Source organism: Lynx rufus, unplaced genomic scaffold (genome assembly GCF_022079265.1).
Source record: "Lynx rufus isolate CCGP_SWC_20201006 ecotype Redwood Valley unplaced genomic scaffold, mLynRuf1.p SCAF_18, whole genome shotgun sequence".
Classification (NCBI taxonomy): domain Eukaryota; kingdom Metazoa; phylum Chordata; class Mammalia; order Carnivora; family Felidae; genus Lynx; species Lynx rufus.
Window position 1 is genome coordinate 14,484,913 of NW_025814832.1, and position 25,341 is coordinate 14,510,253.

Here is a 25,341-nt window from a genome sequence, read left to right on the forward strand (position 1 = left end):
ACTCTTGGTTTCAGCTCAAGTCATGATCTCGCAGTTTGTGGGTCAAGCCCTGCATCTGGCTCTGTGCTGACAGTGTGGAGCCTGCTTGGGATTCTTTCTCTGCTCCTGCCCTGCTTGTGTGTGCTCTCTCTTTCTCTCTCCCAAAGTAAATAAACTTAAAAAAAATTAAACCAGTAAAACGAGTAACATTCCAGACCTGGGAGATTCAGCTAACTGTAAGACCTTGGGAATGTTACTCTAAATCTCTGATTCTCTTTCCTCAACCAATTATCAGGCACATAAATTACTGCCATAATTTTCTTTCTATTCTAATAGTCTAAGAATTCTAAGACTAAGTCTTACCCAACCCAAGGCCAGAGTTTGGATTTATGCAACAATACCTACTCTGTATAATGATTTATAGTTTACACATAGATTAGTTAATTTGATGCTAACAAACCTGTGTAGGGAACAGTTATTTTTATCCTTGCCTTCTACAAATGAGAAACTCTGGGCTCAAAGGCTCTAAATAGCAATTCAGCAGCATATAAATGGCAAAGTGAGAGTTCAACCTCACGTTTCCAACTCCAAATTCAACATTTCTTCTACTACACAGTCTTTGTGAGAGTGCTTTCAATTCTTATCAAGAAATTCTGGAGTCATAGAAAAAAAAACTGATAATAAAGTAGTCCCAAAGGTTTAGCATGTTATGGTATTTACAAAACATTCTCCATTAGCAGAATTAAGAGAACACTCATCTCTGTTGATTCTCACAAATAGACAAATAAAGGCTTGTCATCAAAATCAGAAGATTTCACCTTTGCTTCTTTTAGTAATTTCTTTGTGGGTTTTTTACTATTTGTGTATTTCTGACAAAATTTTAAATTCAGATTGCTTAATAGACTCCTTACTTTATTGCCCCTAAATACCTGGGGTTTATAAACTAGCCTATATAAGTCATTACTATGAAAATAAGTTAGGGGTGCCTGGGTGGCTCAGTCAGCTGAGCGTCCGACTTTGGCTCAGGTCATGATCTCACAGCTCGTGGATTCAAGCCCCACATCGGGCTCTGTGCTGACAGCTCAGAGCCTGGAGCCTGCTTTAGATTCTGTGTCTCCCTCTCTCTGCCCCTCTCCCTATTGTCTCTCTCTCTCTCTCTCAATAATAAACATTAAAAAAAATTCAACGAGAGAAAGTTACATCGCAGAATACTTGCAAATGACAAAAGTACACATTTCAAATTATTTGAATCAAAATGAAGGATTTGATCCAGATAATTCCAAACTTTATGATCTATGAAACAGAATTTTTTTTATTACCCATTGTTTGGAAAAATACTAGAACTTGTTATATGTTATCCATGCATCAAAATAGTAGTAATGTCCCCACTACACCTATTAAGATGTGTAAATGGAAATAACTGTTGGTATTTTTTGGTCATTCAACATTAAAGAGACAGAACTTCCTACAGCAGTTTCTACATTGAATTGTCATTCTTTGCTCACTTTAAAGGCTATTTTGTGTTTCATTTTCTCTTAAATATTAAATAGCTTCCTGATAATAATCATCTAGGGACCTTCACTTCTATCTTAGGAAAATTTGAACCTACTGAGTAGGTAAATTATGGTGTCATTATATGTATCGATGAATTCTTAGCACCCACATGACTTCAAGATAGGGTTTCATAAAATAACAAAATAATATACGTGCAAAAATATAAATTAAACTTTTCAGTAACATTTACTATATGAAGTCAGGTACATGCACTAGGAATTTTGAGGGTTCCTTCTCTATAGAAACTGCATGCTAGATTGGACAAATTCTTTGAGACATCACTGGTTTCACAAAGGGAAGAGGCAGTCTCCAAGGTCCCTTCCATCCCTCCAAAAAATAAGTAAACTATACAACAGACCTACAGAGACTGAATGGTCTAAGAGCTAGGGTACTTGTGAAGCAGAGTGGGAACAGAAGAAAACAAACTGAGAAGAGCAACTGGCAATTGAGAGGGCTCAGGCTACCCTGAGAAGCTTCCTACAGCAACATCCCTGTAAAAAGACTGAACTTTGGAGATGAGAAGCTATACTTGTGACTTCCTCTTTGGGCAGAAACCCATGAAGAAAAATAGAATGTCACCCCAAAATATGCCACTTAGGCATATTGATTCCTTTTAATTAAAGGTACTTTTAAGAAACGGCAGGTACAAGAAGGACACTTTGACTTTCCTTTTTCTTCCTGACAACGGGAAATAAAACTCCCAGGTAAAAGGCACCCCCCCCGCCCCCCCGTACCAGGAGGAAGGAAGACATTCTTAACACAGAGACGGGAAACTTGGGGCTGACAAATCTGTACAAACAAGCTGTATTAAATTAACCCTTGTCTTTCTAGTTATTTATTCACCATTTACTACTTCTAGAACAAACTTCTTTTTCTTGTCAATTCTTCACAAATTTATTGTTTCTTGATCTAAAAGGTATAAAAGTTTCCTGCTCTGGTCACTTCTTTGGGTCTTCATTCTCTTGTGAAGGTTCCCATTTACATGTTAAAAAATTAGTAAAGTTTGTATGATTTTCTCCTACTGTCTTTTTTTTTTTAATATTTATTTATTTTTGAGAGAGAGAGAATGAACAGGGGAGGGGCAAACAGAGAGGGAGACAGAGAATTGGAAGCGGGCTCTGTGCTGACAGCAGAGGGCCCAATGTGGGGCTCAAACCCATGAACCGTGAGATCATGACCTGAGCTGAAGTCCCACGAACTGTGAGATCATGACCGACTGAGCCATCCAGGCACCCCTACGAATCTATTTTATATCAGTTTAATCCCTAGGCCCAGCAAGAGGATAGAGAATATTTCTTCTGCTACAACCCCAAGCACTACTGATGTAGTCCCAAATCAGAGGTGCCTTTCTAGCTTTAAGCAGAGGCAGAAGTAAACCCTCTTTGTAAATTAGGTTTGCTGGACTCCAACAGAGTAAGATCAATCAATAAACTCACAGAAGTACCAGAAAACAAGCCATTATCAATACAGACACCTCCAACTGCTCTACCAATCCTCTACCCCTTCAGAACAAGAACAACAGATATTACAGATTCAGGTGCAGAGTAAATATATTATAGAATAGTTATGTATAAAATGTTTACTGAACAAAGGATGCAATTACAAAAATGAGCACACAATACAAACTACCCCAACTAAATAGATTTGAAGGAAAGAAAAGTAAATGGAAATTCTAAAAGTAATAACTGCTGAAATTAAAAGCCAATGGATAAAATGCACGGGTCAAACACAGATTAATTGGATGAGCTATCCAGGGAATGTATTAAGAATGCAGCAAAGATGGAAAATATAAGCAAATAAGAGACACAGAAGACAGAATGAGAAGGTCTATCATTTGTTTAATTGCAAACCCAGAAGAATGTAAAAAATAGGAGAAATGTAAATTCAAAAAATAAAGACCTATAATTTCCAAAACTGAGCCCATCAATCTAGGAAGTACAATATATCCCAAGTAGAACAAATAAAAATAAGTCTTAACCAGAAACACTGCAGTCAAATTGCAGAACACTAAAGTAAGTCTTGATCTTGAAAAAAGTCAAAAAGGACAAATTGCTAAGAAATGGAAGAACGGTTAGAATGGAAGCAGAACTCTCAACAGCAACAATAAAAGCCATAAAATAATGGAATAATATCAGAGTTTTGAGATAAAATAGCTAGTCTAGAATTGTGTGCCCAATAAAATAAAGACATTAATGGTAGGCAATAAATAAGGGTGTTTAACCAAGTATTGTATAAAATAATAATAGTGTCTGTGACAATAATTTTAAAAAGAAATTACATTTGGATAATGATATATAAATATGGAAGAGAAAGATGAGACCTAATGTGTTCTAAAGTTTGGGAGCTTCAAAATAGTGCTTGATAGAAAGAAGTCCGGATAGTCCAAATATGTCAATAATCAAAATAAACATAAACAGATTAAACTTATCATTTTAGGGGTGCCTGGGTGGCTCAGTTGGTTAAGTGGCTGACTCTTCATTTCAGCTCAGGTCATGATCTCATGGTTTATGAGTTCAAGCCCTGTGTGGGGCTCTGCGCTGACAGTGTGGAGCCTGCTTGGTATTCTCTCTCCACCCCTCCCCTGTGTGTGTGTGCGTGTGTGAACTCTCTCTCAAAAACATACTTTTTTTTTAAAGGGTTCTCAATTGTTTAAAAAACTATCAAATCGCTTTAAAAAGATTGCAAACTGTATTTTTTAAAAAAATCCATGCTTTTTTATAAGGACACAGAAAGGCTGAAAATAAGACGAAAGACAAAAGTCATTATTAGGGACACAGAACATAATAATAAAAGTTTCAATTCACCAGGAAAATATAATAATTCTAAATTTGAAAGCACTAATACAATATAGCAGCAAAATTTATAACAGGGGCACATGAGTGGCTCAGTTGGTTAAGCACTGGACAAGCCCTGTATCAGGTTCCACGCTAACAGTATAGAGTCTGCCTGAAATTCTCTCTCTCCCTTTCTCGCTCTGTAATAAATAAACTTAAAAAAATTTATAACATAAAAATACACGGAGAAATGGATAAATCCAACACTGTATTGGTAGATTTAAAAAGAACTGTTACTGACATTTCAAGCAAAGAAAAATATTCAGTGAAGATAAAAGATTTGAACAATACAATTAAGAAATAAAATGTTGCGGGGCACCTGGGTGGCTCAGTCAGTTAAGCATCCAACTTTGGTTCAGGTCATGATTTCACAGTTCGTGAGGTCAGGTTCTGCACTGACAGCTCGGAGCCTGGAGTCTTTGCATTCTGTCTCCCTCTCTTGCTCTGCCCCTCCCCAACTTGTGCACTCTCTCTCAAAAATAAACATTGAAAAAAAGGCAGCAGTCAGTAGAATTATGGAGAAAGAAATGTTAAAAACAATAATAAAGGGTAGGAATGGATATATATAAGATTCAGCATCTAATGTCAGAGAATATGAATTTTTAAAGCCACTTAACCTTGATTAAGTCAAGAGACCAGTCTCAACATACTCCAAAGAATGGGCATCAGAGACCACATTCTCTGATAATTCAGAAATTGTGTCAAACTTTAGTAACAAAAATATACAATTTATACACACTCAGAAGCTAACGCACAGTTTTAAATAACTCATGGGTCAAAATAAGAGAAAACTGAAAAATGCTCAGAACTACTGGAACTAAAAAATGAATTTGGTAAGGTCACAGGTGTAAAAACCAACTCTCTATTATATACCTGAAATAAACAATTAGAAATTTAAATTTAAAAATTTTACAGAGCACCTGGGTGGCTCAGTTGGTTAAGCATCTGACTTCGGCTTGGGTCATGATCTCTCAGTCTGTGAGTTTGAGCCCTGCATCAAATTCATCAAAGCCCTGCTTTGTGCTGACAGCTCAGAGCCTGGAGCCTGCTTCAGATTCTGTGCCTCCCTCTCTCTCTCTGCCCCTCCCCCCACTCACACTCTCTCTCAAAAATAAACACTAAAAAAACCTTTTTTTTAAAATTTCATTTACAATAGCATCTGAAACGTAAAATATTTAAGAGGTAAGTTTATGTTGGGATGAGCACTGGGTGTTGTATGTAAGCAATGAACCACAGGAATCTACCCCAAAAACCAAGAGCACATTTTACGTACTGTATGTTAGCCAATTTGACAATAAACTATACTTTTAAAAAAATAGAGGGGAAAAAAAATAAAACCATTTTGGACACTTTAAAAAAAGAGGTAAGTTTAATAACATACATGCAAGACCTATTCTAAAACAGTAAGAAAAGAAATTACAGAGGGCCTAAATACACAGGGAAATATACCATGTTGATCATTTGAAAGACTCAATATTGTTATTATGACAATTTCCCTCAAACTGATGTATAGGTTTAATGCAGTCTAAATCAAAACGCAAGCAGGTTTTTTAAAAACTCAAAAGTGACAAGTGGATTCAAATTTATATGGAAATGCAAAAAACTTAGAATAGCTAAAACAATTTGGATCAAGACCAGAGTTGTAAGACTTGCACTAACTGATTTCAAGATTTATTATAAAGTAACAGTAATGACAGTGTGGTTTTGGCAAAAGGACAGACATAGATCAGTGAAACAATAGAGAATACAGAATTAGACCCACATATATTGGGTCAATTAATTTTCAACAAAGGTACAAGGCAATTCAATGGTGAAAGGAACATCTCTTCAACAAATGGTACTAAAATAACTGAATATTCTTATGGAAGAGTGAACATCAACCTTTATTTTTCAAATGCAATAACTGATTTGAAATGGATCATAGATCTAAATGTAAGAACTAATACTATAAACCTTCTAGGAAAAAACAAGGAGAAAATCTTTGCAATCTTGGAGTAGACAACTATTTCTTAGGCTTAAAAAACAAGAACCATAAAAGAAAATTGATAAACTGTCCTTTATCAAGTTTAAAACCTTGTTAGGAAAACCAAAAAGGTAAGTAAGTAAGTAAGTAAGTAAGTAAATAAATAAATAAATAAAAGAAAACCAAAAAGGTAAACCACAGAATGAGAGAAAATAGTTGCAATATACATGTATCTGACAAAATTCTTGTGTTCAGACTCTCTCTCTCTCTCTGCACATATATACATACATACACACATGTTATAGTAACAAAAAATGAAGGTGTTTTGTATATGTATGGAAAAAGAGAAACCAACCAAGAAACAGAAGAGTTATATAAATAATTTAAATATGAAGAAAAAGATAATTCTATAAAACTAAAATAGGCAAAAGACATAAACAGGTATTTCATGGCCAATAATGAAGATATCTATTTGATCTCACTGACAATCAAAAAATATGAATCAAGATCACAAGATACCATTTTTATCCAGTCTATTTTACTATGTAGTAATTAATTCCAAAATTTAGTGACTTCAAAAAAATCATTCAATATTTCTCATGATTCTGTGAGTTAGGCTAGACAATTCTGGTCTGGACTAGCTTGGCTCTTGAGCTAGGCAGGTCTCAGTTGGGATGCCTCGTATTAGGTCTCCTATGCCCCAGAAGGTTAGTTTGGCTTTTTTTTTTTTTTTTTCACATGGTGGGCTCAGAGTTCTAAAGAGCCGTAAGAGAAGATATGCCCAATGTGCAAGTTTTTCAAGTCTCTGCTGTATCACACTTGCTAATGCTCCTTTGGTCAAAGCAAGTCATGTGGCAAAGTACAGCGTCAAGGAGTACAGTAACAGTAAAATCACACTACAAAGGATGAGAAGAATTTGTGACCATTTTGCAAGTCAACACTAAATTTTATAATCCACCACACCATTCTCTGCATGGATTCTTTCAGCAAAAAATAAGCAGATGACAATAGCAGAACTTGGAAAACACCTTGTAAAAAGGTGAATACTGGCATATCCTTGCTAGCAATTCTATGCCTAGACATATAGCCAAAAGAACCTCCTGCACGTGAAGAGCTGATAGGTACAATAATATTTTAGCTACACTGGTCTTAATAGCAAAAGTCATAACAACTAAACTGTCCATTGTCAAAAGAACAAACAAATAAATTGGCATAAAATTATACAATGAAATTTACTCATTTAATAAATATTTACTGAGTACATACTATCAGCTAGGCATACTTTGAGGTACACTTAACAACAGTTACTAAGGTACTAATAAACTCAAATATCTGAATTTCTAAATTAGATTTTTGCAGATATAGAGATCCTAGAGATATCCTTATGATTATTTAATAAGAAATTAAAGAAAATTCTTCTGCTCCATAGAAGCAGTACTAATATCTCCTGTAAGTGGATCTTAAAAACTTACAAGAGGCAGGAGAATCTTGTAAATTCTCTTGATTAAATGCTTTTTGCAATATGGAGACTTGAAGGTTTCTGGAAGGAATCAGACTCAACAATAAGGAAGTGGCTAGTCAGATCAACAATTTCAACTTTATTGGACTTTAGGGGCGCCTGGGTGGCTCAGTTGGTTAAGTGTCCAATCTCAGTTCAGGTCATGATCTTGCAGTTTGAGTTTAAGCCCCGCACGAGGCTCTTGCACTGACAGCTCAGAGTCTGGGGCCTGCCCTGGATTCTAGGTCTCCTTCTCTGTCTGCCCCTCCTCCTCTAGTGCTCTGTCTCTTGCTCACTCTCAAAAATAAATAAACATTTGTTCTTTCTTTGCTACGGTTTGTTGGAGTTTTGGTTCTTCTCGCTTTTTCTGGGCTGTATCGTTCTTTCCAGGCTACTTTGCAGCAAGTTGAGTCTTGAGAATCACTTTCCACTGGAATCCAAAGATCTAGAAGAAGATTAATCTGCAACTAGGCTTTCAATGCATTTGCCAACAAAGCTTTACCTGTCTTGTAGCCCAGAACCTTCTCAGATGGCCAGTGAAGAGAATTCCCAGGAAAGTTCAGCTGCCTCTCAAACTATCTCTGAGGTATTAATAAAGAACCTTAGTAAATTGACTCCCGACCCTAGTATCAAACTCCCTTCCCCTCTACCGGAATATCCACCCCAACAGCAGGACAGCGAGAAGAAACCACAGGGGCTTGTGGACCGAATACTCAGCAACAGGAGGAGGGGTGGAATAAGGATTTTGTTAACTGCTCTGAAAGAAAGAATGGAAAGGCTGATGTGGTTTATTGAAAACCATCACTATTTCAACCAGCATTCCACGGATGAATCAAGAGTGGAAAGATTTAGATGTATATGTCACTATCGCCTGTATCATAGAGATCCTTCTGAGGATACCAGCATGGAGAATAATTATGACATGGAGTTGATGTAAACATAAACCTTATGATACTGTTTTTTTTTCTTGCTAGTGATTTTAGGATCAGTATGCAGCAGCTTGGGAAAGCTGCTGTTAAGACAAACTGTGTAATATTTTGATAATCTATGATATAAACTCTGTTTTGTCTTTTCTACCTTGATAACAGTAATTTGTGAGGAATCCTGTAGCTTGCATTTGAACGACTTCAATATACTTTAGTTCCACTTTTTGATATGACCCATGGAAGCACTAGTAGGTTTTGAGTGTTGCCTGTGTGTTTGAGAAGCCTGAAGTCATGAAGATAGGTTAACCTAACATGGGGCTCCTGCGTGGCTCAGTTGGGTTAAGCATCCAATAGAGCTCTGTAGAATAGGGCTCTGTGCTGGCAGCTGGGAGCCTGGAGCCTGCTTCAGATTCTGTGTGTGTGTGTGTGTGTGTGTCTGCCCTTCCCTCACTCACACTCTCTAAAAAATAAAAACATTAAAAAAAAAAAAAAGAAAACCTAACATCAAATTGGAAGCCAAGTAACTTGTGCAGGAGGAATATATAGAGACTACTGGGTGGTTTGGCTAGAGCATAATTATAATTAGGGCAGGGTGCATAGGCTAGATTTTCTGTTTTTAAAAACTTGAATTGTAACAAAAAATTTTTTATGTGGTAGTTCCAGTTTTAGTAGCAAATGTGTATGTAGAAGATCTTATTAAAATTGAGACTTATTTGAAAAAATAAGTAAATAAATAAACATTAAAAAATAATAATAAACTTTACTGGACTTTAGTCTGGTCTCATTTAGACCACAGAGTAAGAACTCACAGAGCTGATCCTTTCTTAAAAGAATTCTGAATAAGTAAAAACTTTCACATGCTTTATATATATATGTGTGTGTGTACACACACACACACACACACACATATACATATATATGTATACATGTATATATATATATACATATATATATACATGCACACATACACATATATATACAAATATGTACGCATATGTAAAAATATAAATATGTAGGTATATATGTGTGTGTGTGTGTGTGTGTATATATATATATATATATATATATATATATATATATATAGGAAAAAAGTGAACAATCTAGTTCCCCTCTGTCCCTCATCTATCTAGTACTCTCCCTGCTAGATATACCCACTTTTATTACTTTTGTGTATTTGTTTTTTCTTCAAACACTCCTTGGCCTCCTTTGCCAGCTCTCTTTTACCTGACCTGGGCCCTCTCCTCTTCCCTGTCACCCCAAGTGATTTATTTGGTCCTGTAGTTTAAAATACTAGCCTGAATTTGTTTTAATTTTTTTAATGTTTATTTTTGAGAGAGAGGGACAGAGTGTGAGTGGAGTGCAGGCAGAGAGAGAGGGTGACATAGATCTGAAGCAGTCTCCAGGCTCTAAGCTGTCAGCACAGACCCCGATGCGGGGCTCAAACTCAGGAAGCGCGAGATCATGACCTGAGCTGAAGTCGGACACTTAACCAACGTAGCCACCCACGCGCCCCTAAAATACTAACCTGAATTTGCATTTCTGGTCCTGATCTCTAGATCTGTGTCCCTAATACCACATTTGGATGATTGCTAAGCATCTCAAATTTAACATGTCCTTCCCATCCCCCTTCTTGTCACAAACCTGGTCCTTCCCAAACCTTCCCTCTCCCAGTACTTGGCACAACCCTCCACCTAGTTACTAAATCCAGAAGCACAGTCATCCTTGACTCTTCTCATTTCCTTACTCTTCACATCTAATCCAGGACCCAGTCCTATTCCAAATATATTTAGTATCCACCCACGGCTCTCCACTTTTTTGCCACCACTGTGGTCCAGGCCATTTTCATCTCTCATTTAGACTACTGCCATGGACTCCTAACTTCTCTTTCCATTTTTATTCTTGTCCCCTTCAATTCATCCTTCATATGTGAACGAGAGTGGAGTCCTTATAAATCATACTACTCCCCTACTTGAAATTGTAGGACTTCCTATTACGCTCAAAATCAAATCCAAATTCATTTCCGTGGCCTACAAAGCTCTATATAATCTGGACCATGAGTATGTTCCCTACCTCATTTCATGTTGCTGTATTCCATGTATACTGTGCTAGAATCTCAAATGGGCACACATCCACATTAACTCTCATACCTTTGTTTCCTTCATAATATTTACTACACTGTTTATTCTTTCATTTCTGTGTTTACTCCTTTCTCTATCAGGGTCCCAACTAAAATACATTTGTCCTTGCTTCCCACTGTTTTCTCCAAAACCTGGTAAAGGAACTAACACAAGATTTTTAGATTTTTGTTCCCTGATTGGATGAATGAACAGATACAGCAATAGATGTCATTGCAGAATAATCTTCCCATGCAAAGAAAGTAAGTGCTAGAAGATAACAATGCACGTTAAATTCCCAAATAGCAATTCTCAAATTCTGTTATGGTTTGCACAGATAATGTAAACTAATAACAATAACACACAAAAAAACTGAGAGAATAGCCTATTAGAATACCTCATTTGGTTAAGAATCTCACACATGTTGTAAAATATTCACAAAATGAAATATATATATATTTATTTACTGAAACTTCATTAATACTGAGCAAACAATGACAAGTAAGCAGCAACAAAAAGACATGTGTTCAAAGAAGGTTGGGAAAGAGTTTTCTCTTAGCAACTTGCTCAGTAGGCTACCTGATGATAACAATAACAATCATGATTAACTATATGCCTTTCCAAACACTTAAATCTATTCATTTAACCTTAACAGGTACCGACTTCATAGCCTAGGAGGAAGAGGTTAAGTAACTAGCCCAAGGGTTGCATAGTAGTAAAAGCTGGAATTTGAAAGAATGCAATCTAGCTTCATTTCCCTGGCTCTTAACACTATCTACCTAGTACTTCCAAAAAAAAATTATAAAGACCAAGGTTATTATTTTTTTAATTTTTAAAAATGTTTTATTTATTTTCAAGAGAGAGAGAGTGAGAGAGACACAGTGCAAGCCGGGGAGGGGCAGAGGGAGAGGGAGACACAGAATCTGAAGCAGGCTCCAGGCTCTGAGCTGCCAGCACAGAGCCCGATGCAGGGATCAAACCGCGAATCATGAGATCATGACCTGAGCCAAAGTCCGGCACTTAACCAACTGAGCCACCCAGGCGCCCCAAGACCAAGGTTATTATTAAAGAACTTCAAGAACAAGAGAAAACATCATAATGAAATACTGAAAAGATAATGTATCTCTGAATACCAACAAACTCTTTAGCAATTTCAGTTAGACTAGCTGGGACAGGATTACTCAATGGGTCACCCTTGCTTAATTTAAAAATGCCTTAAGCTTTAAATGCCTTAGTCTTTTATCTGACACAGAAAAGTGTCTCCTGTTCAAATTTCCAAAACCTTCAAGGAGGATAATATTTTTAAATGAGCTTTACTGAAGGGTTTACATAATATATAATATCAGTTCGGCAAACCCTAAACACAGTTGCTTTCCTAAATAGAGTTTCTTGAAGCAATAAACTCTAATAGTTTACCCCTCAAAATACTTGCAAGTCTGTGAAAGCAGATTATTAACTAATACAATAACAAACACATTATCACTTAATTCATTGTTTGTTTCTGAGGTTTAGTAAAGATTCTCTAATCTGGAGTATATGTCTGTACCAAAGAGAGAGAGAAACGCCAACAAAAAGCACTGGGCCAAAAAACAGTGATTATTAAGTATTTGGCCGTATAATCTCCAAAAATGGCAAGAGACTAAACAGGTTTTATGAAATCAGTGGAAACAAAACAGTTCTCAATAAGAAAAGAAATGAACTATTCTACACTGGCTATTTACCCAGAATAAAATAGAGAAATGGCTCAATAAATCAACAGATAATTAATATAACAGAATATTAAAATCACAAATAGTTTGGGGAGATTTTTTAACAGGAACAAAGAAATTAAAACAGCTTCTTCCTTATTACCAACAACACTTATTCAGTAGAGAAACGTGTTACAAAGATACTCTGTCTTTTCCACTTGTCAGAAAGAAGACACCTTGATATCTGATAGTAATGCAGCATGAACTCAGAAAAACTGTTCTGAAGAACAGAACTAATTTTCTTTCTTTCTTTATTCCATTCCACTGCAAATCTTGGCAAGCACAGTGTTTTTGTTTTCCTAGAATTTATAAGAATAAATCAGCTAAGGGGTGCTTTGGTGGCTCAGTTGGTTTAAGCGTCCAACTTGGGCTCAGGTCATGATCGTGTGGTTCATGAGTTTGAGCCCCACATAGGGCTCTGCGCTGACAGCTCAGAGCCTGGAGCCTGCCTCGGATGCTGTGTGTCTCTCTCTGCCCCTCCCCTGCTTGTGCTCTGTCTCTATCTCTCAAAAATGAATAAAAACGTTAAAAAAATTTAAAAAAGAATAAATCAGCTAAAAAGGGAAAAATGTATACACACATATAGATCCCTTTAATACACAGAAGAAACTATTTTCATGCAAACTGGAAAATAATACCAAACCATAAAAAGATGCCTGGAAACAACCTTAGAAGAACAGAGAAAAGACTTGTAATTTCATTTCCAGTTCAGGGTGTGGCACTACCTAAACCATATGACCTCAGGCAAGCCAATTACTGATTGTTTGTGGGGCTCAATTTTCTCCTCTGTTAAATGGGAAGAATGTAACTATATGTTCATAGAGATTGCTTCTAATTCTACATATTGCTTTCAGTAGGCTTTGGTGAAATGATAACGTTTTTTACTTAATAGAAGTAAGTAATGTTATTTCTAACCTTAAGTTAACTATATGTAAGCACCAAAAACTTCAACTTCCTCTGCATTTGGAAATTCTTTTTTTTTTTTTTTTGAGGAGAGAATCTCTCTCTCTCTTTCTTTTTTAAACATTTAATTTTATTTTTTGGGGCACAGAGCTAACAGGGGAGGGGCAGAGAGAGAAGGAGACACAGAATCTGAAGCAGGCTCCAGGCTCTGCAAACCCTGAGCTCTGAGCTGTCAGCATAGAGCCTGATGCGGGGCTGGAACCCAAGAACCGTGAGATCATGACCTGAACCAAAGTCAGACACTCAACCAACTGAGCCACCCAGGCACCCTGAAAGAGAGAATCTTTTTTTTTCTTTAATTTTTGTTAACGTTTATTCATTCATTATTGAGAGATAGAGAGAGACTGAGCATGAGCAGGGGAGGGGCAGAGGGAGGGGAGATGCAGAATCCAAAGCAAGCTCCAGGCTCCGAGCTGTCAGCACAGAACCCGATGAGGGGCTCGAACTCACAAACCGTGAGATCATGACCTGGGCCGAAGTTGGATGTCCAACCGACTGAGCCACCCAGGCGCCCCAGAAAGAGAGAGAATCTTAGGCAGGCTCCAAATCCATCACAGAGCCCAATGGTGAGATCATGACCAAGCCAAAAGCAAGAGTCAAATGCTCAACCAACTGAGCTATCTAGGTGCCCTGCACTTGGAAAAAAAAATTTTTATGTCTATTTATTTATTTTGAGAGAGACCACCCATGGGAGGGAGTGGCAGAGAGACAGAGACAGAGAGAGAGAGAGAGAGAGAGAGAGAGAGAGAGAGAGATGAGAGAGAGAGAAAATCCCAAGCAGGCTCCACACCAGCAGCACTGAGCCTGACCTGGGGCTCGAACTCAAACTGTGAGATCATGACCTGAGCTGAAATTAAGAGTCAGACATTTAACCGACTGAGCCACCCAGGCAAACCCTTGCACTTGGAATTTCTTAAGTGACAATACATGATGACCAAGAAAGATCAGATTTAAACTACCAAATGCAAAACTATACTCATTTTCTAGTCACCTACTTATTAACCACGATGACTAATGCAATGGGTTACAGTATGAAACTATTCGTAGGTAGCTTTTATTGGGTCCAAAACTAGGGCAAAGATCATCTCAGAAGTGTGTGATAATATTTTCAGATAAGTAACACTTAATATAAAACATCAAACTGTGAAATGATACAAAGCAACAGTATTCTGCAGTGATATATTTCCAGCTTTCAGAGTAAACTGACACCATCACCATATTTTAATTTATATAGCGATTTCCCATTTACTACCTCACTTAACCATTGTGAAAATCCTATGAAATAAAGTGAGCAGTACTTTTATCAACACAATCCAGACCAGCTCAGAAAGTTAGGTAACCTACCAACCTTTATTCTGGAATGTGAGTCACAGAAATTGAACTGTACTAATCAAGTAAGATATATCTCTCAAAGGGAAGAAAAAAGCTTTAGTGTTTTAAAATAATATAGGCAAAAAAGTAAAATATAAAAGATTTCTACTACAGAATCATTTCATACCCACACAAATTGGCCGTATTTGTCTAGGTACTACCATCCCTCTTCCAAAGATCAATAAAAACATAATCTAGAATGCATAAAATGTTCCCGGTAAGTAATTTCTTACCATTATCATTTACGTTAAGAATACACAACAAAAATCACAGCTCATGATAATACAATTAATAGGCAGTAGCGGTCAGAACATTAAATTCTCTATCATTACATCATAGAAATCCTTGTACAAACTTCTCCAAAAGATCAGTCAGTGCAGTCTCTCTACAAAATTTCTGACAACAGCCCCAAAGGAGAATTGAAAGACACTGAAGTTAAGAAAAGGAGGTGTCTTGCCATGATAGGTAAACTGTGTCAGAGCCTATATGAGATTTTTGCATGATCTGCATAAAAACAAAGATAATACTTTAAACCTACTGGACGTCATTAAGTAATCTTAGTGTGACACAGGGCCACATATGGCTTCTTAGAATTTTAGAGATTAAGCCGATCCCCAGGTTTTACTGCAAGTACCTCCGCTGTAATAGAACAGGGACGAGGAGAGTGTCAGAAATTTGGAAGAGGTAGAAAATCCTGCCCCTCATAAAGTAGTAGGATATACGTGAAGGGTTTTTGCAAAAGATCAACGGAGCTAAGGCCCCATTCCCTTGGCCACCAACGCTTTAGATGGCACTTACATGCCTGAATTTTGTTTAGAAGCGAATGCATTTAGTATCATGTATTAGTGGCTGGGGAGGGCAAGAACCAAACTGACAGGTCCTGAGAAACAGCTTGGTCATCAGCAGGGAGGATCTTCTCCACTTACTCTGAGGTTCTAGATACCGGGGAAGGAAGAAGAGATGGGTACTCTACAGAAGCTTAGAAGAGCTTCCAAGTCCGCGACGATGAGAGCGAATGATAGGAAATCCAGTGTATGGGTTCAGTGTACCGGGGTGAACCGTGAGGTGTCCCAGATAACCTGGCTACCGCCAGACCGAGACAGAGTCAGCAGCGCCCTAAAACACTGCTTGAAGTCGAAATCACGGTGCCCCACATCTATATGATCTAAGTGGGAGAGCTCCGGAAGAAGCCAAGCCCTGATGACAGTCTCAGGCTTCCGTCCCCAATTTCACGCGCTCGTTTACCTACCCGCTCTGACCCCGGCTTCTCCGGATCTCAGTATCCTGGAAGCGGCTCCTGACCGACTCTCACACCCGCCGCTGGGGTCCGGCCAACCGGAACTCGCTCTCGTCACTTCCGGTCCGTTTCCCACCCCCCATCCCTCCGGGGACCGCCTCCAAGAGACAAAAGTTCCTTTTTCTTTTCTGCAACCTCCGAAGATCTTCGCGGGATTTCAGGTCGGGTCTAGGTTCGGGACCTGTGGGCGGGACGAGAGGAAGAATGACTGTTGTCTTCGCGGCTCTTGATCCGGAACTTATCAAGGAGTCCCGGAAGAGGTAACTCGTGGGATAGAAGCGTGTTCACTACGCGAGGGGGAAAACGGAGCGGCGCGAGTGAGGCGTTGGTGAGGTTCTCTAGGTAAGTCGGCCCTTCATTGGGAGGTAATTTTGCATTCTCTCTCCAATTGGAATGTTTCTTTCCACCTCATTACATACCTCCTCCCCCGAGCCTTTCACCTCCGTAAACTGTCTTCCGCCCAACTGGACACTGGAGCCACTGCTGCTGTTCAGCCAGTAGTCCTTTGGAAGAAGGGACCAAAATCCTGAGAAGGAGAAGAACCCAGAATTTCTTGTTCCCAGGCAGAGCCTTCATTCAGGCAGCATGGATACGCTTGCTCCGAATGTGAGAAAATACCGCGCAGGCCTGTTGAGTATTTATTGAATACCCACAGCGTATGAAATGGAGTCCTACGAGGAAAGGAAAGGTTTCCACGAATATGATCGAAAAATGTGTCTCTCTGTGTAACACAGATATAATGTTCAGAGAAGTGTTTAATCCTGTTAGCCCAGGCACTAGACTCTGAAAATGTGATGTACAGTCGTTATGTGTAATTGCTACAGCAGTTCTGTAGAGTAAATAATTAAGACTGATTGGGGGATGATAAACACTTGAGATTGGTGTCGTTTGAACCACGCCTTCATGGCTGAAGAGGTTGTGTGTGTTTGTGTTTGTGTATGTAAGTGAAGAAAATAGAAAATAATTCCTGGGAGAGATGGCTCTTTGAAGGGACCTAGTAATTTGGTGTCGCTGGATAGTACAGTATGAAGCAGAAGAGTAGATTAGGAGAAAGTAGGTAGCAACCAAACTGTGTAGTGCTTTGAATTTGTGCTAAGGGATTTGTTTTATATTTTAGGTATTTACCTGGTAATATTTTTTTAAGTTTATTTATTTATTTTGAGAGAAAGAGCAAGCAGGAGAGGGGCAGAGAGAGAGAGAATCCCAAGCAGGCTCTGAACTGTCAGTGCAGAGCCCACTGCAGGGCTGGAGATCATGAATGGTGAGATCATGACCTGAGCCAAAATCAGAAGTAGGTTGCTAAACCGACTGAGCCACCCAGGCACCTCCATCTGGTGGTTTTTGAGCAGAAAAATTACAGGATCAGATTTGTGTTTTACAAGTATAATTTTAGGGGTGCCCGGATGGCTCAGTCTCTTAAGCTTCAGACTCTTGATTACAGCTTAGGTCATGAGCTCACAGTTTGTGAGTTTGAGGTCTGCATGTGGCTCTCCCAGGAGCTTGCTTGGGTTTCTCTTTCTCCCTCTCTCCCCCCCCCACCCCCCAAATAAATAAACTTTTTAAAAAAAGTATAATTTTAATGGCAGATGGACTAGGATGAACTAGGATATGCATGAAGCAAATGAGGAAAGATCAGAGATAGAGAAGTAATTTGAAGGCTTTTGGCCAAGACATCGATAGGGCACTGGTAGCAAGGATAAGGAGATAGGTTGAACACAGATAAATTCAACAAGGTTTGGTGACTGGATGTGGTAGGCCAGTGGAGAAAAAGTCCAGGGTTACTAAGAAGTCAAGAATACAGAAAAAGGTGGGCCACATGGATGGCTCAGTGGTTGAGCTTCAAACTCTTGATTTCAGCTCAGGTCATGATCTCTTCGTGGGAGCAAGCCCTGTATAGGGCTCTGCACTGACAAGTGGGGAGCATGCTTGGGATTCTCTCTCTCTCTCTCTCTCTCTCTCTCTCTGCACTGACAAGTGGGGAGCATGCTTGGGATTCTCTCTCTCTCTCTCTCTCTCTCTCTCTCTCTCTCTCTCAATAAATAAATAATAATGAAAAAAAAAAGAATACAGAACAAGGAAATTTTAGAGGGAAAGGAAAATACTGAGTTCAGTGTAGGATACAGATTAGAATACTCTATAGTATTCTAGTAGAAGCTGGAAATTCCAGTTTGGAGCCCAGGAGAGGTGTCAGGAGTCCTCAGCATATGACAATTTGGGAATAAATGGGATTTGCTCTCTCCTGTATTAGATGTCAGCTCCATGAAGAGTGGGACTTTGTTTAGTTCAGTGCTCTATCTCTAAGGTCCAGAACAGTGCCTGGTGCACAATAGGCCTTCCATAAATATCAACTTATTGGATGAAAAGAGAGTTTATAGACCATCACTGTCCAATAGAACTTTCATGGAAATATTCTGTACCTCAGAGTGACCGTTAGCCACTTTTAAGTTGTTGAGCTATTGGGCATTTGAAATGTGGCTAAGTGCAACTGAAGAATTGAATTTTTATTTAGTTTTAATTAAGTTTAAATAACTGTGTTGACTAATGGATACTGTATTGGATGATGTAGACATAGACTGAAAAGATGGATAAACATGTAAGCAGGTGCAATACATACATCAGGGGCAAACATCAGAGCTAGAGGAGACTGGAAAAAAAACTATCAGAAAGGTGGGATGATAATAGGGTGAAAGTTAGATTAAAGAATTAGAGGGAGGAAAGTTTAAAGAAATGTTATCATCAGTGAGTGGTGGGGAAAACTCAAGAAGAGGCCTAAAAGGAGGCAACTACATTTGGCAATTAACAAGTGTCTAATTCCTTAGCAATATCAGTTGAATGGGGAAGGGAGGCAGGTAATTAAGTTTAGAGGTAAAAGGAAAAAGAAGTCAGACAGTGGTCCAAGGGTCAAAAAGGATTGGGGAAATTTTTTTTTTTTTTTTTTTTTAGGTTAGAAAAGCCAAGGTATAGCCCCAGGGAGTACAATTAATGGGTGGGGAGCACGGTTCCGGAGGGAATGGGATCAAGAACATTGGTGAAAGGGGCTTAGTCTGGGAGGAATTAGAACACACCAGGAGGAGGGTTTTTACAGGACGTGTTTGTTTTGCAATGCCACCATTGCCCAGGATTATCCGTGAGACTAAGAATAGTTATGTTTCCTTAGTCTCAATCACTGGGTTTTTGATATGTGTGTGGTGTATATGCAGAAAGGGAAAGAGGCCGACACACCTTTTGGAGGAGTTAGATGATAATGTAATCAGGCTGATAGGTGATTAGAACATCCTAAAGAATAAAAATGTTAGGTATTAATGGTATTAATATGGTAGAATTAGAGACCTCATGAGGTATGGTACAGAAGCAATGAACTTTGTAATTTCTAGAACTTTTTCTTCTTTCGTTTTTTTCTCTTACTGGTATGTTTGTTTTTTGGTGGTTATTTTTGGTTTGTTTAGTTTTTGTTGCTGTTGAGAGAGAGAGTGAGAGTGAGGGAGTGGCAGAGGGAGATAGAGAGAAGAGAATCTTAAGCAGGCTGCATGCTCATGAACTGTGAGATCATGACCTGAGCCGAAATCAAGAGGCAGGACACTCAACCAACTGAGCCACCCAGGAACCTGGTATATGTCTGTTTCTAGATAAAGTTCAGAAAGTGAGAAGCTTTCTGTCATGATCTCTAGATGAGTATATTTTATACTACTTCTATTAGTTATGTTACTGTGGATAAGCAGGTTCTCTTTTAGATCCTTATTTTTCTCATCTTTAAAATGAGGCTCATGCCTTTTTTAATTTTCATAGCAACCATAATGGAAGTAAAGGGGTTAGCAAGTTATACAACACATAATAGGTCCTCTATATGTGGTTCCCATCTCCAGATAGTACCTGAATCTGGAATATAGGATATTTGGTTACTTTGCAACCTAGAAATGGGTGCAGAAAATCCTTCTAATTGTTGACATGGAGGTTATGGATATAATTTTTACATAATTGAGTATTCACTTCGGAATCTAGTTGTTAGATTATGAAAGAGAAATCCTGATATGTAAGCCTCATGTAGTAACTAAATGATAGATGCATTCTGAGAAAATGTGGGTTCTAATAAGAATTTAATTTTTTTTTCTGACTGTAAAAAGGCATCTAGAGCCATAAAGTACTATGTCAGTACAGCCCTGTCACCATTATTAGTCATACCAGTGAAAGAGGACTGAAACTAGGTACTGACAGCTTACACGTGTGACCCTCTTGCCTCTGGCCATTCTGTGTCACTCTCCTTTGATCCCTCAATGTTTGTTTCTTAAATCTGTATTTCTGTGTTAAGTGACAGAAGCTTGAAACAAAAGGCCACATATTGAATGGTTTGATTTATATGAATGTCCAGAATAGGCAAAATAGATTAGCAAATGCCAGGGACCTGGGGGTAGAGAAAACGGGAAGCAACTGCCAATAGTTACACAGGTTTCTTTTTTTTTTTTGCATGCACAAGCAGGGGAGTGGAGCAAAGGGAGAGAGAGAGAATCCCAGGCAGGCTCCCTGTTCAGCATGGAACCCAGTGCAGGGCTCAATCCCATGACCCTGAGATCATGACCTGAGCTGAAATCGAATTGGAAGCTCAGCAAACTGAGCCACTCAGGAGCCCCAAGGGATTGCTTTTTGAGGCAGTGAAAGTGTTCTGGGATTAGATAGTACTTATGGTTGTACAAACTTCTGGATATATTAAAAAACCACTAAATTGTACACTTTAAAAAGATGAATTTTTATAGTATGCAGTATCTCAAGAAATTTAACATCCCCTATGGTATCCTTATTTTTAAATTTTTTAAAGATTTTATTATTTTTTTTAATGTTTATTTATATTTGAGAGAGAGAGAGTGTGTGTGTGTGTTAGCAAGGGAGGGGCAGAAAGAGATGGAGACAGAATCTGAAGCAGGCTCCAGGCTCTGAGCTGTCTGCACAGAGCCTGAGGTGGCCATGAGATCAAGACCAAGCCGTAGTCAAGACACTTAACTGAGCCACCCAGGCGCTCCAAGATTTTATTTTTAAGTAACCTCCGCACCCAGTGTGGGGCTTGAACCCACAACCCTGAGATCAAGGGGCACGTGCTGTACCAACTGAGTCAGCCAGTCGCCCCATTCTCATTTAAAATATTTGTGATAAAGTATTTCCAAGACTGCCATCTATGCCATGTAGATTATCCGAGGGCACTTACAAATATGGTAGTCCCATGTATTTCAATATATAAATGGTTAGATGCTGTTCCACTAGAAGAAACTGATGGTTATTTGTGCCTATACATGGAAGCATTCTTAATGTAACAGCCTCAACTGTAGACTGATACGGGTGTTTTATTGGTGATTCAAATACCATGAATAGCTTTGCTGAGGTAACAGGAATTTCTAAAATAAAGAATAAAGGATGATCTTCCTTTGTTTTATATGATAGTTACACTTCTGGTAAATTCAGTGTATATTAGGACTATGCAAAAAATATTTTGTGTCCATGTGCATAATGAAGTTAGCTTCTGGTCTCAGTGATTGATGGTTTTTTAGGTATAATTATTTCCAGCGGGAAAATCTTTGCTTTGTAAGACTTTTAGCATTGCTTGCTTAGGTCTAGTAAATGTCAGCAGAATGCCTCACTCCAGGCCCATTGCTGTGACAACTAGGAACTTCTCTGAGGGGTTGGTACCATCCCCATTGAGAACCACTGCATTATGAAGACACAAATAAGCACTATATTCCAGAGAAGGGATGAGTTATTCTTGGTTTCTTTACGTCCTTTAGACAGCATGATAAAATAGAATATTTCCTTTGTCTACAAGACTTAGGGGGAAGACAGAGGAACAGAGCTTTATGGTATCCCAAGAACTATATACTCCTTGAGATTCAGAATGATTGTAACTGCTTTACCTGAATTCTTGAATCTTTTCTAGTACAAAGGGAAGAAAAAACAGTACATTAAGATCCAAAATAGTATTTTGCTTTTTTTCTGGATGACTTCATAATGGTTTTTAAATGTTGCCACTTATTTACCTAAATCAAGGTGTTTTGTCTGATAAGCCTGTAATTTTTCACTGCTATAGTGATAACTTTTTTTCCTTTCCTTTCAGATGCTCTCCAAATCCTTGGTGATGGAATATTTGGCTCATCCTGGTGCACTTAGCTTGGCTGCCGGAGTTGCTTGTGGCATGTGCCTGGGTTGGGGTCTCCGTGTACGCTTTGGGATGACTCCCAAAAGCTCAGTGAGCAAGATAGACACAGAGACTGGAAGTGAAGCAAGCATCTTAGGAGAAAGTGGGGAGTACAAAATGATTCTTGTGGTTCGAAATGACTTGAAGATGGGAAAAGGGAAAGTAGCTGCCCAGTGCTCTCATGCTGCTGTTTCTGCCTACAAGCAAATTCAAAGAAGAAACCCTGAATTGCTCAAACAATGGGAATACTGTGGCCAGCCCAAAGTGGTGGTCAAAGCCCCTGATGAAGAAACTCTGGTTGAATTATTGACCCATGCAAAAATGCTAGGACTGACTGTAAGTTTGATCCAAGATGCTGGACGTACTCAAATTGCACCTGGTTCTAGAACTGTCCTGGGAATTGGGCCAGGACCAGCAGATCTAATTGACAAAGTCACTGGTCACCTAAAACTTTACTAGGTGGAATTTTGTATGATGATTGTCCCACCACAATGTGTTTTGAAACTGTCAAATTCTAACAATAAAACTGAAATTCTCCCCCTACCTTAAGTATTTTTGAGATCAAAATCAATCTGTTCCCATGTTTTTATCAGGTACTTGGCTCAGTTATCTTGGCTTAAAAAAAAAAACAAAAGTCAAATGGTCCTGATGTTTCAAGTGATAGCTGGTGAAACAAAAAAATGTTTGAGAAACTGGTCACAACCAAATTGGATTACAAGGGCGGGGGCGGGGGGGGGCAGCATTTCCTGTGCATGGTTACGTCCCTGTGTAATGGCTTTTCTTCCCCAAAACAACGCTGCTATACCCCATTGAAGGATCAGGGTTCAAGGTATTCTCATTGGATGCAAACTGCAGTTTGTTTTCCTGCCATCACTTTTTGGATGACTGATAGCCAACATTAATAGATCATGGTATAGCCCCACACAGCGGATTTACAGTCTAAATCCGGACTGGATTAGATTAACCCACCTGTGCAGTATTTCATGTTCATTTCCCTGACCCACACTGGCCAAAGATTTCTCAGTAGTGCTTCTACATCATAGCCTATAAAAAATTCCTTTTACTTCCCCACAACTTCCCTAATAGTGCAGGCATTGAAAAACTTGCAGAGTGACTTGTATGGACTTTGAAGGTAGTACTAGGCCCACACAAGAATCTATGGAAATGGTGAAGTGAATGTGGTGTGTCATCCAACATCCTACTGTTTCTTTACCTAGAACTTAAGGAACTAGATAGTTCAGTTATTTAAGGGCATCTTTATTTCCCTTTTGATATATGGTTATCATGACATAATTCCAATAGTTACTGTTACACCACCTGCCCAGGATAGGAGGGAGGTTCTGGTTCCCAAAAGCAACATAGCTTTTTGAATGAAAGTCTTTTAGGGGGACCCTGATAGTATTTCTAAATTGAGTATATCCCAAAGAACTAATGATGCCAGAGAGAATTTTGGCAACAGGTGCATGTGAAGTAGCTCCAATTCTCCACGATTAACTTCAGTAATTAGCATTACTTAGCATTGAGCTTCAAACATCTGCAGCATGATAACACTTCAAGGTCTAAGGTCAGTGGAGTCTGGGTAAAACAATAAAGACTACTGCACTCAGTCACAGTTTGTACTATTTGGTCAGTTTTATAGAGTTTACACTGGCATATGACAGCACAGGAGAAACTGCATCTGTGAATGATGCCACAGTAGCAACTGCTTCTAAATAGAATGTTTACACTAGATTCAAAAGTGATGCAACAGCATGTAATTGAGGCAAAGAGAACTTAATCCTAAATGCACCATTCTGGCTCATGTAATTTCTGAGGCTTGCCTCAGAGACTGATGGCTCCAAGTTCAAAGACAGTGCATTCCCAACAGGATGGCCAGCTGACTCAAGTAACTCTAAGTCATGGTATATCTACCAGCATGAATAGTATACAAATTCTAATAATTCCAGAAATATATTATGCTTATTTCCTATTTCACCTGTACTTAGTATTTATTTTATAGGGTGCTTAATCTTACAGTTCTCAAGGTATACTCTGCAAAGCCCATAGGGTCTTTAAGATACTTTCAAGGGGTCAGATATTTTCGTAATGCTAAGACTTTTTTTTTTTTTTTTTTTGCTGTGTTGACATTTGCACGGATAACACAAAAGCAAAGGTGGATAAAACTTCTGGCATCTTTCACGAATCAAGGCAGGGGCACCCTACCTATACAAATAGTACTTCATTGCCCAATAGTGTCTCTCTCTTTCTCTCTCTCTCTCTCTCTCTCTCACACACACACACAGATTCACTTAATGTCCTTGATAAAGCAGTAAAAAAAAATTATTATTAAATTTGACCCTTCACTACTTTCGTCTTAATATTCTAACACTGAACACTTCTGGTACACAATGAAGTATGAATGTTGTCCTGAGAGGGAAAAAATGTGTGGCTGAGTTGTGAACTGAACTAGCAGCCTTGGTCATGGAAGAGTTTTACTTGTAAAAACTGACAAATTAAGTATCCAATTAGCCAATCATTTTAAGAAAAGCAACAGACCGTATTCTGGAAAACTTCTATCTACCTCTCCTCCAAGTTTCCCAAAACCTAAGATTTTTCTGATGAGATCAGTGTTCCTCACAGATAGGATTTTTAAAGATATGTGTCAACATTTAGAAAACCTGTACAACTTAATGAATCTATTTTCCATATAACCAATGCATGAGGGTACAAATCATGCATAGATAAAAGATCTATTCAAACTAAAGACACTAATGGATTTTAATATAATGTTAAAGTTCAGTGTTACGGTTTCAGATTCCACATTTCAACTAACTACAAGTATCTGAAAAGGCTATTAAAATACTTTCCTAATTATACATCTTCGTGAGGCTGGACTTTCTTCACATACTTTTTAAAAAAAGTAGTAACAGTGAATGCAAA

General features: G+C 38.5%; 3 protein-coding genes across 4 annotated transcripts in view; 2 read left to right on the forward strand and 1 right to left on the reverse strand.

Moving 5' to 3' along the window:
• The window catches only part of VMP1 (vacuole membrane protein 1), a 128,843-nt gene extending 112,498 nt beyond the window's left edge, over positions 1-16,345 (reverse strand). For both annotated transcript variants that reach the window (XM_047080937.1, XM_047080936.1), the window contains exon 1: positions 16,200-16,345. The gene's annotated coding sequence lies outside the window, so the exon portion shown is untranslated. The remainder of the gene's footprint in view (positions 1-16,199) is intronic.
• On the forward strand, positions 8,307-8,765 carry LOC124513171 (developmental pluripotency-associated protein 3-like). The gene has a single exon (XM_047080940.1). The coding sequence runs from the start codon at positions 8,307-8,309 to the stop codon at positions 8,763-8,765; it is 459 nt and encodes a 152-aa protein (XP_046936896.1).
• A 79-nt stretch (positions 16,346-16,424) lies between the features above and the next one.
• PTRH2 (peptidyl-tRNA hydrolase 2) lies at positions 16,425-22,987 on the forward strand. Its single transcript, XM_047080938.1, has 2 exons — positions 16,425-16,589; positions 22,342-22,987. Exon 2 carries the CDS (start codon positions 22,342-22,344, stop codon positions 22,879-22,881), a length of 540 nt encoding a protein of 179 aa, XP_046936894.1. The 5' UTR covers positions 16,425-16,589; the 3' UTR covers positions 22,882-22,987.
• Positions 22,988-25,341: the final 2,354 nt, after the last annotated feature.